At 40.2% G+C, this 15681-nt stretch overlaps 1 protein-coding gene across 1 annotated transcript; it reads left to right on the forward strand.

Annotated features, from left to right (window-relative positions):
- Positions 1 to 578: 578 nt before the first annotated feature.
- Positions 579 to 13662, forward strand: LOC128915506 (haloacid dehalogenase-like hydrolase domain-containing 5). Its single transcript, XM_054215884.1, has 8 exons — positions 579 to 735; positions 2881 to 3090; positions 4179 to 4291; positions 5863 to 5956; positions 7126 to 7159; positions 8074 to 8248; positions 10322 to 10510; positions 11342 to 13662. The coding sequence occupies exons 1-8, from the start codon at positions 613 to 615 to the stop codon at positions 11736 to 11738; spliced, it is 1335 nt and encodes a 444-aa protein (XP_054071859.1). The 5' UTR covers positions 579 to 612; the 3' UTR covers positions 11739 to 13662.
- Positions 13663 to 15681: the final 2019 nt, after the last annotated feature.

Consider the following 15681-nt stretch of genomic DNA (forward strand, 5'->3'; position numbering starts at 1 on the left):
TCGCCACCCTCAGAGTGGAAAATTTCTTCCTAATATCTAATCTAAATCTCCCCTCTTCACCCTGGTCCATTTAGCACCAGCCAGGTCCGCGGCGCAGGCCGGAACCCGCCTGCCTTCATCCGTGTTGGGCTGAGCGTGGCGCAGCCACGGGGGATCGGCTCCTCGCTGGAGCCTGGCGAGGGCTTTGCTGGCAATGAGCGGATTTACCTCCCCCGCAGTCGCAGAGGGGCGACACAGGCAGAGACGGCTTTGCGGAGCGTCCGTTAACTGTCGCTGTTTGCGCTCGTTTTCTCACTTTCGGGGCAGTTGCAGGGCAATGCCTGTGCAGGGGAGATTTACTTCCCTGGCAGACGCGTCGCGCTGCCCCTTCCCCGTCGCTGCCGAGGCGGTGGCGGGGCTGGCCGCCCGCCCCGGGCCCTCTCCCGCCACACGGCTCGCGGCTGACGTCCGTGCCGTCACGGCCCGTCGCTCTGACGTCGCCCGATGAGCTCACAGGGCAGGGCGGGGCGCGCTGTCCCGCCAAACGGGGCGCGGGCGGTGCCGGGCGCCGCCCCCCCCCCCCCCACACCTCCCGTCAGCCGCCTCAGCCCCCTCAGCCCGGCCCCGGCCGAGATGCGGCGGGCGCTGCCGCTGCTCCGCGCTCTCCTCAGGCCCGGCCCCGCGGGGCGCCCGCCCCGGACACAGGCGCTCAGCGGGCTCCGCGCCACGCCTGCGGCGGGCGGCGGCAGCAGCGAGGTACCCGGGGCGGGGGGGGGGCGCAGCCGGCGGATGCGTCCCGGGAGCGGGCGGGTCCCTCAGGGCGGGCGGGTGCCGGGGCGGAACCGGAACGGGCCATGGGCGGCGGCGGGCGAGCCCGGGTCGGCGGGTCCTGCTGCCGGGGATCGCCCCCGTTCCGCCTCGCCCGGGGGCCGATGCCAGGGTTCCCCGCAGGGCCCCGGAGCACCCCCATCCCCGGGGGGGGCGGCGGCTTTTGCGGCGTGTTGTCTCAAAGGAGGAACCGGCGACTGTCGCGACTGTCGCGGCCGTGGCGCGGGGCTCCGGCCCCCCCCTTTGTTGTTGCCGCCCTGCGGATAGCTTGTCGCCAAGGGAGGGTGCCCTTGTCGTCAAAAGGGAAAAAATAGCTGTTAATTTCGTTATTTTCCTTGTTGGATATACAGAATGTGTAAAGTGAGAATTCCTTTCTCACTTCTTTTTTTTCTCTGTATGCTTAACAAAATACTTTTTTTTTTTAAAGCTGTGTTTACTATGAAACTATTACAGCGTAGTTCCAGTAATCTCCCATACCAGTCCCCGAAGCCTGAGATAATTAGCATACGCTTATCAGCCAGCCTGCAAGCTCATTTGGGGAGCAGTGGGGTTGTTTCCGATGAAGCTGTTGCAGACAACTTGGAGACAGCGGCTGCAGGGTTTCTGTTGTCAAAGAGAGGGCTGACGGCTGTCGAGGGGAGAAGGCAGAGCGCTTCGAGGGGGTACTTGCGTTTAAAACTGCACAAAACACAACTGCCTAATTAAAGTCAGCAATATTGCAATACATTTGAAGTGTTGGCTTGATTAAACTGGGCTCTATCGGGGAATGTGCTCAGACTCCTGGCTTTCCCAATGTCATTTGTGTGCCCGGTTTTGGCAGCGGCGAGAGCCGGTGTGTCGAGGAGTGTCTGTAGCTCCCTCACCTTCCCGATGGCAGGGGCAGCATCTGTCTTTGTGCTGTGCCCAGCTGCGGGCAAAATGCAGCAGGTGAATAATTGATGAGGAACAAAGTGCTGCTTAAGTAGGCAAAACGCCCTTCTCCCTGCCCGGGGAGAGCAGTGGGCTGGTTTGCCCTCAGACAGCTGGAACAGCAAAGCCTGTCCCGCATCCGTCTCCGCGCCTGTTTTCCCCATCATGGTCAGTCCTGGCGCTTCATCTCCCCCTCCTGATGAACTGAAAGAGGGGATCATAAATCCCAAGAGCCCTTGATTCCATTTGAGGCGTAGGAGAGAACTGGTGTTTAGATTATAGACCCTTTTTGGTCCGTCTTTTTCCAGCCTTATTTAGTAACGGTTTCGTTGCTCAACGGTCCTCTCTCTGTCTCCACGCCTTTGGCTGATCACCCTCCTCATCTCTCTTACCCCCTCTTACCCCCGCGCTCCCTTTCTGGGCTCCTGACAGCCAGTTCACTTCTTCAAAGGCAGGCAGTGAGATAAATTTTAGTAACTCAAACAGCATCTTTGTTTAAGGAGGTGCTACCTTTAACCATGGGCATTAGTTTGCCGTATATAAAACTTAAGAATCAGCTGAAGCGATGTTTAAGGAGCACAACAGACACCCAGCTGTAGTCAACGCTGGTTGTGGAGCAGAAAAGTGTAAGTGACAGTAGGGACAGTTTTAGTATCTAAAACCGAGCCAAGCACAACATTTGCATTCAAGACCTACCTGCTGCTGAAAAAGAGACTTTTGTTTATTTTGTTAGTAGTCTTTTTTGTTAGTATTCTGTGCATTGAAATTACCTGTGAAATAAGGTGGGGATAAATCAATCAAAAGCACAATTTGCTGGCGCAGCAGCATGTATTTTGTACCCCTTTTTATCAATTTAACTCAATTTGTCCCAGTCTTCTGAAATGTTGTGGAACTACTCAAAAAGCAAGGTGGAACAAGGAACACAAAGGTGGAAAGCAAGGTGTATGCATAAGGAAATGGGAGCCGCGGTGCTCTTTTGTCACAGTAGGTATTGCAGTGTATGAATATGTCTATAAGGCACATGAAAATGCACAAAGTTAAAGATCCATTCCTTCTCTACGGAGGCATCTCTCTTCACCAGGCGTTAGCTATTGTTAGCCTTATCAAATGGGCCTAAGTAAGGGCATAACTGATGTACTCTTTCTTTTCAATTCCTTCTTACAGCTCAACACGCTGCCATCCTTTGGTTTTCTTTTTGACATCGATGGGGTACTGGTACGAGGAAAGACTCCGATTCCTGCTGCAAAAACAGCCTTTCAAAAGCTAGTGAATTCTCAGGGACAATTTTTGGTGCCTGTAGTATTCGTCACCAATGCAGGAGATTGCCTTCGTCAGAAAAAAGCTGATCAGTTGTCTCATCTGCTGGGAGTTCCAGTGAGTAGCTTAAATCTTAGTTATTTAGCTTTTTACTTACGGTGAGTGTGTCAAATGTATTAACTTCCATTAAATGCTGCTCAGTTAAATCAGTTTTCTTTTGCCCTTAAGCTCTCTGAAATGCCTTGCTGGAGGTATGATAAAAAATGCTGTCTAAAGCTAATGGTATTGCCATTGGTAAAAGTACTGATTTTTCCAATGGTAATGGAACAATGGTAATGGTCTTTGCAACGTTCTTATTGTGGGAATAAATCTTGCCTTCTCCTTCTGAATAACGAAAGCGTGTGCCAATAATATGAAACTGCTCTAGCGAGCTGAGTGTCCTCTGTAATAACGTGCAAGATGGGACCTTCCTGCTTCTATTTTATATAAAACCTTACTCCCCGTGATTTGTGGGCGCTGCAGGCAGTAGGACTTCTCCACTGTTGGACCCTGTGTTTGAGCATTGCTAAGATAAAGCCATAAAGTTCGTTCTGCAGTGCCTTTTGTTTCAGTAAGGGCCAGCAGATGTGAGCATATCTGTATCAATAAAATCCTGCGTGTCATGGGTAAAATAAGATCTCAATATATTTTTTTTATTTTTTTATTTTTAAGATCTGTAAAGGTGATAGGTAGCAATTCATAATAGCATCCTTCCAGGATAGTAATTTTACTGTTTTTATAACTATTGAAGCAATGGGATACGTAAACTAAAAAGTGAAGGTCTTCCCATACAATTAAATCAATACTGCAGTCTAGCGCAGATACCACAGTTAGAACTGGGGTACTTATGATTCTTCTTCCCTGTTCGTTTTCTAAATGAATTTGGCAATTCTGTAGAACTAGGAGAGAAAACCTTGTGTTCATGTTCAATAGAATAATTCTGGCAGCTGAAAGGGGTATGTATGATGCTTTGTCAGGAATGTATTATTTTCTGGCATATTATCACTACGTGGTCTGTGAAACTCAAGAGAAAATGATATGGTAGGGTTTGAGAAAATGATATGTTGTGTAATTCATAGAATTTGTCACACCTGTTAATTAAAATCTACATCTGAATAACTTATCTGAAAACCAACAGACTCCTTTTGTTTTTAAATCCCAAACAGATTTCACAAGATCAGGTGATGATGTCACACAGTCCTCTGCGGATGTTCAAACGTTACCATGAAAAATGTGTGCTTGTATCTGGACAAGGACCGCTTCTGGATATTGCTCAAGAGTATCTTTAAAACAAACAAACAAACAAGCCAAACTGCTGCTTAACTGCAAACTGTATTTTCCTTAATCAAGTTCAGGGGATCCTGTGGATCAAAGGACGACTAATATTTCAACACTATACATCCAGTAATAGGCAATGGTAGTTCTTACTATGATGCCAAATTTATGTTTTGAAAATGGTTGGTGTGTTGATATTTGCTTCACTTCATTCGATCTGTTTTTAATGGGGAAGGAAAAAAAGAGAAAGATTTTTTTTTTTGTATTGTTTTATTTGTATGTAAATGGCACTGTAGCACAAAGGGGAGCACATCTCTCGAGGATGAGAGCGTGGCATTCTATCTATTATTTATCACAGCTGACTTTTAGCTCAGTAGCCGCTTCTACACTAACTGCCAAAAAGAACTTAAATGATGTTGATGTAATGATGGTGTCAAAGCTTCAAACTGTAATTTAATGACCTTAACCTTTGCATAATCTTCGCTCATGCTTCCAGTAACTCCCTTCTGCACTTCCTCCTTTATTGGGATTTTAACCAAAGTTCGTGTAAATAATAAGTTGTAAAAAATGTATGTGCGACTTTTAAGTATAAGCTTTATTTCAAATACAAAGATGAGGAAAAAGTTATTGAAGGAACGTTCCAGTTAACTGTCAAAATTTGTTAGGTATGGCTAAGAAAAGTATACTGCAAGACTGAATACGAAATATAAGAAGTGTATTTATGTTAGATAGCATTTTCATACGGGATAGTCTTTTATTTTAAAATAACTTTACGAATGGCTGTGATGTTAATTCCAATACAAAATCAGGTGGCTTAGTTTGCATAACTGATATATTTAAGTAGTTCTTATTTTCATTTGCGTTGTAAGACGTCACCTTAGTATTGAGAGTAGCATCACAACCGCTTTTTACACAAATGAGCAGTTGTACTTTGATTACCTATTGTTAACTAAGTTTAAATCAGGATTTAAGAGAAGTACTGTGCAAATCAGGAGGTTGTTTCTTTCCCTTTTGGTCCTTTCCTTTTCCGATGTGTTTTGCTATTTATCTTAACTACTCGTAGCGAGTAATTAAACCTGATGGGTCAGTCCACCGTTTCGCAGAGATGGAGCGTTACAGTGTTTATCTGGCAATACCTTTGCAGCCGTAACGGCCTAAGGAAAGCACAGTCTGTGGAGACAGTATTATTTCCTCAACTGGCTCATATTTCTTTCCTGTAATAATTACACAAGATGTTGTCTTGCTGCCAGATAAACGCCTTTTTGTGCTTATGTAAAGATGATCTTGCAGTATTGGAGGTCTGGAGTGGCTCTTGCTTTTCGTCTCATATTTTGAGCAAGATTTATGTATAATTTCTGGTTAAGATTTCGGACACATGGGTCTCCCATTTATAAATAATGGGATGATCATCTTTTTATCTCACAGAAGAAAAAGTCAGTCTTTGATATGTTGCTTTGATTCCTAAATTTGCTTTACCAGATAAACTGCTTATGTTAAAATTGTTAACATGGAATTACCGATTTTTAAAATCTTGTAATATAAGCAGTTCTGTATCCTTAACTGGTATCTTCCCAGCCTTGGTTTCTGTCAGCCTATTACCATTGAAACATTGCGGGAGAAACACCCTTTGCTAGATGTAGTTGACCATGACAGGAGACCCAATGTTCTGGTGAGTGAGTATTTTTTCTTTTAAAATTCTTTGTTTGCTCATTAGATGACATTCTGTAATAGGGGTCAATATTTAAACTACGTGTCTAGTGCTGTTGTTCTTACATTGTATTGTGACTTTGCTTTTCCACTTCTTTATTTGTTTTATTACAGCATTTTCAAGAACAACGATAGACTTTTTGCTATCAGTAGTAATCCTTTACCCTCATCTTTGATTGTGTAACTTACTGTTGTGGGAAACCTCATAATTTGGTACAGATACGTAATTCAAAATCTGTCTTGGAAGGTGTATTAGCTTCCTCAGATATGTGGAAGATAAAATAAGCTTTTTCCTTCAGTATAGGGTTGTCTTGGTGTTGTTTCTAGGCTTTGAGGTTGCTTGTATTGTAAATTAATGCTTTGTAGAGAATTATTTTTTCTCCAAAGGACCCCCTCGCTTGTTGATACTATTATTTAAATATACTAACAGTACATACAGTGTGGTTTCAACTGAATTGTGCAGAATTTCAAAAATAAGTGAATACATACACAGTAAATACATGCGTGTATTGTACATATTCAGGGTCAGTACGTAGAGTGGATTTGTCAAGAAATTCTTTGTGGTTCACAGAATCCCTGACTCAGTTGTGTCATCTTTTGCTTTGCTTCTCAACCATGCGGATGCAGGAGTTCAAGAAACTGTTAATGTACTTGCCACCATAGGGAGTAAATCATGAAGTACAAACTCTTATTTGTCTAGCAAATATATTACGTGTTAGACAATGTATTTTTCTTTCGCAGAGTGTTTGAAATACATTTCAAAACCTGTTTTTCAAATGTCTTGTTAATACTAGAGGCCTCTTACTCCTGTGGAAAAAATAAACATCCATACTTTCATACACCAGTAAATTAAACAACTGAAACTTTATAGCTTGCCAGAGGAAGTTAAATAAATGTAGGAGGGTAGCGAGTGTAGAACGCACTAATTTGCTGTCCCTTTGCCATGAGATTCACTTCACAATTGAAATGAGTTTCTAAGTAAACTGACGTCAGGTATATACCAAAATAGAGAGTGTGTTTCCTGTCAGTGTTGCACAAGGTAACTGTGGGAGCAATACTTGAAATAATTCTGTTAAAAATAGTAGTAAAAGTTTAATCTTGTAGAAAACGTTTACTTTTTTCTTATTGCAGTACCCCTCTGCTGTGGAGCTTCCCAAGATTGAGGGTCAGTTATCTTTACTTAACTTGCAACTATCCTTTAATAGGTGAAATATATTTATTGTACTTTTCTTTATAATTAGAATTTCCTTCTAGATTGCTGCGCACTTCAAAAGTTGGCTGAGGCGATTCTAAAATTTCCGTGTTAATGACATCTATCATTAATTTGGAATGTATCATGAGTGATAAAGCTATTTTTTTAACGCGTGCGGTTTTCAGCCATGTGTTTTTGAAGTTTCAGAAGACGGGAGGTTTGCTTTCCTCTTCATCTGCCCTTAACAGGCTATTGTTGCCTTCCTGTCAAAAATGAGGAATGAACTGATATGTTCACCAACAGTCAGTCTTGTTCATACGGTGGGCAGGATGGTCGCTTCAGAGTTGTAGTAGAAGCATCTTGTTTCAGCAGACCGTATTCACCCTCGTCTCTTCTGAACTGCAGGAAAGTAGAAACTGGACTTTTGGATTTAAAAAAATCTGAGTCAGATTATGGCTGGAGACCAGAAAAATGTCTATAAACAGCATTCAATTTTTTTTTTTAAGATTAACAAAATAACATCTTTGATGGATTATTTAAATACTGTATGTAAATATGGAATTCACAAAGGTATGAAAGACATAGAAATACAATTTAGAACTTTATGGGGTTTTTTAGAACGTTTTATGGTGCTATGGAGAAACTTAGCCAATAAAAAAATAAAAAAAATTCTTAAACCTGTAGATTTTGCAGTGGGATATTTTGAGATATTCTGTGAATAAATGGGTATGGAATTTATTAAAAACCCTAAGTTAATGTGACTATTACATTAGTTCATGGTTAAATCAAATTACTTGTTCAGTTTCTTTAGACCAAGTTTTAGCATCAGAGATTTGGTGCCCTGTTAACTAATTCCATAACTCTGTCTGTAATTCCTGTTCCCGTAGCTGTTGTTTTGTTTGGGGAGCCAGTCAGATGGGAGACCAACCTCCAGCTGATCATAGATGTTCTGCTGACAAGCGGCTACCCTGGAAATCCCTACTGCCATGAAAACGACCCTCACATTCCCGTACTTGCATGTAACATGGATCTGATGTGGGTGGCTGAAGCACAGTCCCCAAGGTAAGTCCATCGTGATATATTTTGGGTTTCCTCATTTCTTCAGTAAAATGCAGAGTCAATACTTTTATACAAAATGCCTGCGATAGTTTCACAGTAGGTCTCGGCTTTGAATACGAGGTCTCTAAAGCAATGCACTTTCAGCAAGGGCTGCCTTATTACTGTCTACATTATTGCATTCAGGAAGTCGGTTACTCAAGATAAAAACTGCTTTAAGCCCTAAACCTTTTTGTTTCCCGTTCCCAGAAGAGTGAGGAAAGACAGGTTCTTGTCTGAGGGCCTCAGAGTCTCATTTGAAAGACAAAAATGAAAAAATTGTCAAGGCCATTGTTTAATTTCATTAGGTCTTTCTTTGGTATTTCTCTTTTTCCACCCTACAGCTAGTAGGGTAAGGAATTGACCCTGCTAGGTGACAGCAGAAAACGTTTTTGAGCTGAGGGCAACATAGTGAGCGCTTTAAGGAACATGAGAAAAAACAGGTAGAACACACATTGCAAGGTGGCATGATCTCTGACAGGGGTTTTGTTGGATTTTGTTTTTAATAGAAGGTAGTTCTTTGATAGTTTTGTTTCCTCTCTCCTCCCCCAGTCTAAAATTTGAACATACACCGAAATAGAAATTGTTGTTGTTGTGACCCGATTGCTGCCTTGATCTTGGGCTGAAGACCTTGGCAGATACCCTTACTTGGATGCAAAGACCGTTTCTAATTAGTACGTTGGCAAAATACCTATGTGTGATAGTTTCAGGCAAGTGTAAGGCAACCATTATATCTACAGTGAACAAGATCCTCAGTTTCAGTTGTGTCCTTTGGGAAAGATCCAGTATAAAGTTCATTTTTTTTTTTTCATTTGAGTTTGACAGTATGACAAGTTTACATCTATCAAGGCTGTTACCTTCACTACTGGAATACAACGGCACAACTAAGTTGTTTTAAGCTGTTGCTAATAATTACTGGAAAAAATTTTATGCTTATTTAATGGTAATTCATAATATAAAGCAACAAACAGGGTGGAGAAAGGGAACGAAGGCTTCACCCAGAATTCAGAAAAGCTAATTCTGTACCACATTTAAAAGTGCTACAGCTGCCTCCTCCTTTGTAGCTTTTTTCCTTAAAAGACTATTTTGATTTCAAGGCCACAAGAGATTTAATTTCTCTATTAGTGCACCTCGTATATTTCTCCTGCATTCTGATGCTCATTATATTGGTGTTTTGGTGTTGGTTTTTTTGGGCTGTAGATACCTGGTTTGAGCAGCTATACTAATCTATGTGCATTAGAAGTTACTTAGCAGATCTTTTTAAGAACGATGTGTTATTTATTGTATATAGAACCTTTTATTCTTTTGTGGTTTTGATAATTACGTATTTCTCAAGTGATACATATTAGTTCATCCCTAATATCAAACCCAGTAATGAAGTAAAACTGCTTTTTTCATCTTGAGATTACATCTTTGAAATTGCTGATTTACTGGCATGGTGGTTGACCCATCATCACTGTTTCTACCTTGATCAAAATAACTGAGTTATCAAAAGCATGCTGTAAAATTAGAGTTTGTTCCTTGATCCTCCTTTGCATCCCGTTTTTTAGAGAAACCCATGAAGTGTTTTTGTTTCCATATTACAAGTGGGCTTTGGTATACTCTTGTGTTTAAAGAGATATTAATTTTCCTTCTGTCTGATTCTAACTTTCATTTTCCATTCCTCCTCTTTGTGAATTTGGCTGGTTCTGTTAGATCACTGCAGAGAGTACATCACGGGCTAGGCATTATTTCAAGAAGCATCACTTTTGTAAGTAGGGTATCTACTTAAATGCAAGTAACACTAACACAAACCATTGCAACATTTTAAAAATAGGTAAGTCTGTAGCGCTCTGCCAATAACACGTTTTTGTTGTGGTCTTTATTGTTCAGCTAATCAGTACTTGATTTTCAGTAAAACATCTGTGGAAATGTGCATACAAATGGAGGGAAATTTTATAGTTACAGGATGTGATTTATTACTAAAAGATCATGAAACAAAAAAGCCTTGCTTTTTTATGTGTACCTAATATAATTTGATTTATCTTTATATCTGTGTAGGTTTGGGCATGGAACATTCATGGTTTGTTTGGAAAACATTTACAAGAAGATCACTGGCAAAGAGCTGAAATATGAGGCCTTAATGGGCAAACCCAGTAAACTGACCTACCAGTACGCAGAATACCTCATCAGGGCTCAGGCAGCAGAAAGGCAATGGAAGCAACCCATTCAGACTCTTTATGCTGTCGGGTAAGATACCATAAGCCTAATGAGTTCATCAGGAAATCACTCGCGACATAAATATCAGCAATGAAAAATACACGACTCTTACTGCTTTGTTTCTCACACCATTAGGACCACCTAATGTTCTTGGTGTTGCAATGTACTTGTAATGTTTTTGAGCCTTGCTGTTTCTAATCTTCAAAAATTAATAATACTTTGCTGTTTCTATGTGTAATTTCTGTAGAAGCACAAAAAGTGGTTTATACGCGACTAAGATTTCTCACGATTTTTTATTACTATTTTTGTTTAATTTTTGTAGTAGGCTGTGTAAATCTAACAAAAAGAATTTGCATGGGTGGTTTGTTTTGTTAGCTTTACTGGTATAAAACACCAACAAGCTTTGAGTGAATGATAGTTATTAGGGAATGCAGAGCTAGAATTTATTTGTGAGGTCGTTAAGCTCGGTCATATGCTACTGTGCATGCTGTCACATCATAGAATCCTTTTCATAGAAAAAGATAAAGCTGTATTGTATTAAAGACTGTTTCAGAATCTCCAAGATGTTTGGGAATACAATCAGCTCATTCATGGACTGCTAATACCTATCCTTGATTTTCCCCTCCCCCTGCCCTGGTCTGCAATTTCAATGTGCAGAGTTACTCGTAGGTCATGCTTAATGAAAATGGTGTGATTAAATAGCTATGGGAATGGATTTCTTCCTATCTCCATACTTCCACAGAAAGTTATGTAAAGGATAAAATAAACTGTTACATCGAAACCATAAAAACGTCTTTCATACAATCGAAATTTGACAACTAAAACTGCACTGCTGACTAAACTTTCTTCTTCTGTTTCCAGAGATAATCTCATGACTGATGTCTATGGTGCTAACCTTTACAACCGCTACCTTGAAGAGAACTCCAGAAAAGGTTCAAAATCACGGATTCAGGCCAAAGTTGCTGGTGGCAGTGGATCTGCCGCTCTCTCTCAGGATGACGAAATAGACAACAGTTGGGAGAATGAATTAGCGTCCGCAGCTGCTGCCCGCTGTAGGTCTGTTCTGGTTTGTACCGGGGTTTACAACCCTCACACGGAGGTACCCTTGGATACCAGGGAGAGCATCACTGAAACGGTATTCCACGGCCACAGAGATTTTAGATTTGAGCCCGGTTTAGTAGAACCAGATCATATTGTACCAGATGTTGATGCTGCCGTAGACCTGGTCTTCCAGCTGGAGAACTTTGCACCTAATTGAGATGACGTGATTTCTTAAGGACTACTCAGTGCTATGCTTTTCTGCCCAAAAAGCAAACTGCTTTAAAATCATGCCACGAACTGATGCTTTCTAAAATTTTTAACTTTTAATACAATCTTATATGAAGTATATTAATGCATTTAGGTATATTAATATACTTAATGTAAGTATATCAGATATCAGTAATGCTTTTTTAAGTACTTTGACACATGTAATTTCTTGCTTTAGTTGCCCTTTATTGTCCTCCTATTCATTATGTTAGGTATTTTAATAGCAGTTTTTCATGTTAGTGGCACTTAAATTCCCACATGACAGTACATTCTTCTGTTTGCTCGAAGATTTAGCTTCTAGGTATTAGGGATCTTGAGGATATTGGATTGTGGTGTTGGGGTCATTCACACAATGACAAATTGGCCGGTATGGAGCACAACGTGTTACTGCCTGCTATTCTGCAAGTAATGGAGTGCGCTTTCAGATTAGAGCGAAGTTCATGTCTCTTCTGCTGCTCTGTACCTGTTCACGTTTAACACTGCAGCCTTAATTTTTATCTCTTTTGTCATGTGTCTGGAGCTGCCATTGCTTCTCGCTGCTCCGACATGTAAAGCCTTAGTAGAGATGCCCATGTCAGATGGAGAGGGCTGAATTGTTAATGCCATTTTTGGAACTCCAACTGAGCTGAGCACAGTGATGCAAGGAAAGCGTCCAGCAGCGGGTGCCCTGTGTGGCATAATACCTGGCCTTTTTGTCCTTGCCTTTTTATCTGCACTTTTTTTTTGAGGAATTTAGAATATTAGAAAGCTTTAGCAATTATGTTTCAGGTGTTTGTGTCAGTTGGACTTTTCCACTGAGTGAGTGACTACTGTTTGGGCAAAAAGTGCCTAGTAATTTACTTGAAGCCTCATACCACTGTGGTGATTAACCGGCCTTGAGTGTAATATATTTCAGCTTGTGTCAGTGTTATATGTTGTTTGGTTCGTGGATTTTATAGCTGTTCATTTTTAAAAAAAAAAAGTAATTTATGTTATTTTTATAAAATACTTTTAAACATTTTCGTCCAAAAGATGCCTTTGAAAATATTTTTGTGTTAATTTGTTGTAACAGAGTATGTGGTGTACTTGTGACAGAACCTTAGAAAACATAAGCCAATTAAGTGTGCTTAAAAACAAAGCCAACTCACATACAAATATCACTTAACATCACCTTGGGGGCTAGTTGGGTTTTTATGGTTGGGTTTGGTTTTGTTTGTTGGGTTTTTTTTTTTTCCAAATTAGAAATTGTACAAACAAAAATCTGTGGGTCTTCAGTTTTCCCAAATTCTTGCCAAACTAGCAGAATGCTGGCTTAAAAGCGTTGGTAAGAGAGATGGTGGCATAAAGTGAAATGACCTCCTGGCCAGCTTCTTCACTGCTTATTGTCCTGAAATCAAAATCTGAAAGCTCGTGTCATGAGGAGAACATTGCTGCTATAAAGTCAGATTTTGTTGTTTTTGTGTTTTCTCCATTTGCAAACCGCTGTAATCCCCCTCTCTGCTATCAGGATTGTTGATTCGTTCACTCATAATGTTTCGTAAGTAGCTTTCAACGTATCTTGCTGGACCCAGTTTAAGGACAGTGCTTTAGCACTGTATTTCCTGTTTCTTCACTGGGAAAGTATTACAGCAGCACATTCTTGCCTTTTTTAATTGTTACAATAAACAGATATATACCTGTTTCTTTAGTGCTTTCCTGTAATACGCCAACCATTTGCAAAGTATGCCAAATCTTTCGAAGTAAGGATTGTAGTTTTGTAAAATGTCAGGGTGACTGAAGTTGCGTTGTTTCAATACTGAAGCATGTTGCAGAGCTCTTTAACGATTACCAGAGGCGGTTTCAGGCTGTCAGTGAAGCAAGGAATAAAAATGTGAAAGTTGATGCAGAACAGAAAATGTTCAATTTGTTTCTTCTTCCCCTGCCCCCCGAACATACATGAACACTTGAAAAGGTTCATGAAGGAACTGTCTATATACTTCTTAAATTTTGTCCCTTGTGGAAACATTAACTTATAATGCATATGTAGAAAACAAATATTGTTTGACTGTCAGACTGATACTGTTTTTAACTGAAAGGAAGACAGGTTTTTAGGCTGTATTCCTCTTAGACCATTTAGGCTGCGTCTGCGTTGCAGGGGTGTGAATGTTGCCCGCTGAGTCTGCTGGAGCTGTCATTAACGTGATTCTTCGTATGAATGTATGACTGAGTCCCAATAGCGGACTAGGGTGCCATTAGATTTGGAGCTGCATCAGTACAAAACAAAAAATAGGCAGTTGTTGGCACAGGTGGTGGACACAGATAGTTAATATATATGGGTATTACTATAAAAGACGAAAGAGAAATGTTAGTGTGGTAAACACTTGCACTATGTCAGTGAGCTAGGCAAATATTTTGATGAGATGTCAGGAAAAATAAATTTTTAAGGAAGGATTTGAAGGAGTATAGTGAGTTACCATTGAGGATGTTTACCTGGAGCCTTTGGCAAAGATGAAGAACCCCACAGCATCCACCTGCTAGATAATCCCACAACTTCACTGCAGGGGTGAGCTAGCTACATGGGAATGAGATTGTGTATTCCCTAATTAGTACTGCAACCACACAGCATACATAGCTCTAGCTCTAGAGCCTGAAAGCAACCTGCTTCCTTGGTGACATATTCAATGTTTATGTGCACTGAGTAATTACACCACAGTTAGGATTTTGAAATATTACTGGTGTTAGTAGTATAGCAAAAAGTAGAAAAAGCATGTGTGTTCCTCCCTCAGGGAGTCCCACTCCAGTTTACACTTCAATTTCTGGTGAAAATATTTGTGCCAAGGTGCTACTATGTGACTCAGCAAACCTTCCATTCCACCTGCATTACTCAATACCAAATTCCAGTAAAAGAGTTGTCATCTTTATCTTTTTATTAATGTGACTGCTCAAAAAGCAGACATTGTTCATTATATTATTATTTAACGTCTTAAAAATGAAGATGCTACACTGACACACTGACAGACTTCTAAGTCTTTGAATTTTGTTCACTTCCTGTTCACTCAGGAAGTGGTACAAATAAGATTTTTTTTTTTTTAAAGAAGTGTCATAAAACATTGCATCTGAGTTACCACTGTAATTTCTAACCTTTAAAATGAAATTCAGCGATTCTTTGTTAGTAATGATGTGTGGAAATCCTTGGAAGAAATCTCAGTCTCTGGTACTGGAAAGGTGCTTTTTATCAGAGTTCTTAAGGAAAACTGAGTTTAGTAAAATGTTCTTTCTAATTATTCAGCTAAGAGTGAGATAAATTAATATTATATTAGGTAAGAAAAAGGCTAAGACCCTGTCTTAACTTTTGCTCTCCTTTCTTTGAATGTCCTCTTACCTGGATTGTCACTTTCATTCTTTCATGTGTTTTCAGCTTTGACATTTACCTGTTTGAAACAGACAATATTTACCACATGTTCAGTGTATTTCAGTCATAACATAGTAAGCTATTGGATGTTACAATAATTCTTTCAAGTTTAAAATGTACTGTTGAAACACGTGTTTCAGAATATGTACAGAAATAGCTCACTGAAATAACTTTTTAAAAATACTTCTGAGGATCTTCTTGTAAGTAGAACTTGCCCTTTGTTTGCATGGTAGTATTTTTGTTCTTGGTACCTTTTTTTTTCTATATAAAAAGATCCCTCAAAAACCGCCTTTCAAAAATATATCCTGTGCTTATTTGTGCTAATACAAAATTAACAATATTTTAAACTCCAATCACGTGTTGTCTTCAGTATCACTTTTTTCTTTAGAAGCATTTTTCAATTAAATTGAAGTTAGAGGAATGTGTGAAACTTGTATTTTAAGAAAAACAATTTTTCAGGCATCTCCTTTTCGATATTAAAAAATACTTGCATTTAAAATTAAGTTTATCGTGTAAAAACTTG

Source organism: Rissa tridactyla, chromosome 10 (genome assembly GCF_028500815.1).
Source record: "Rissa tridactyla isolate bRisTri1 chromosome 10, bRisTri1.patW.cur.20221130, whole genome shotgun sequence".
Taxonomy (NCBI): Eukaryota; Metazoa; Chordata; class Aves; order Charadriiformes; family Laridae; genus Rissa; species Rissa tridactyla.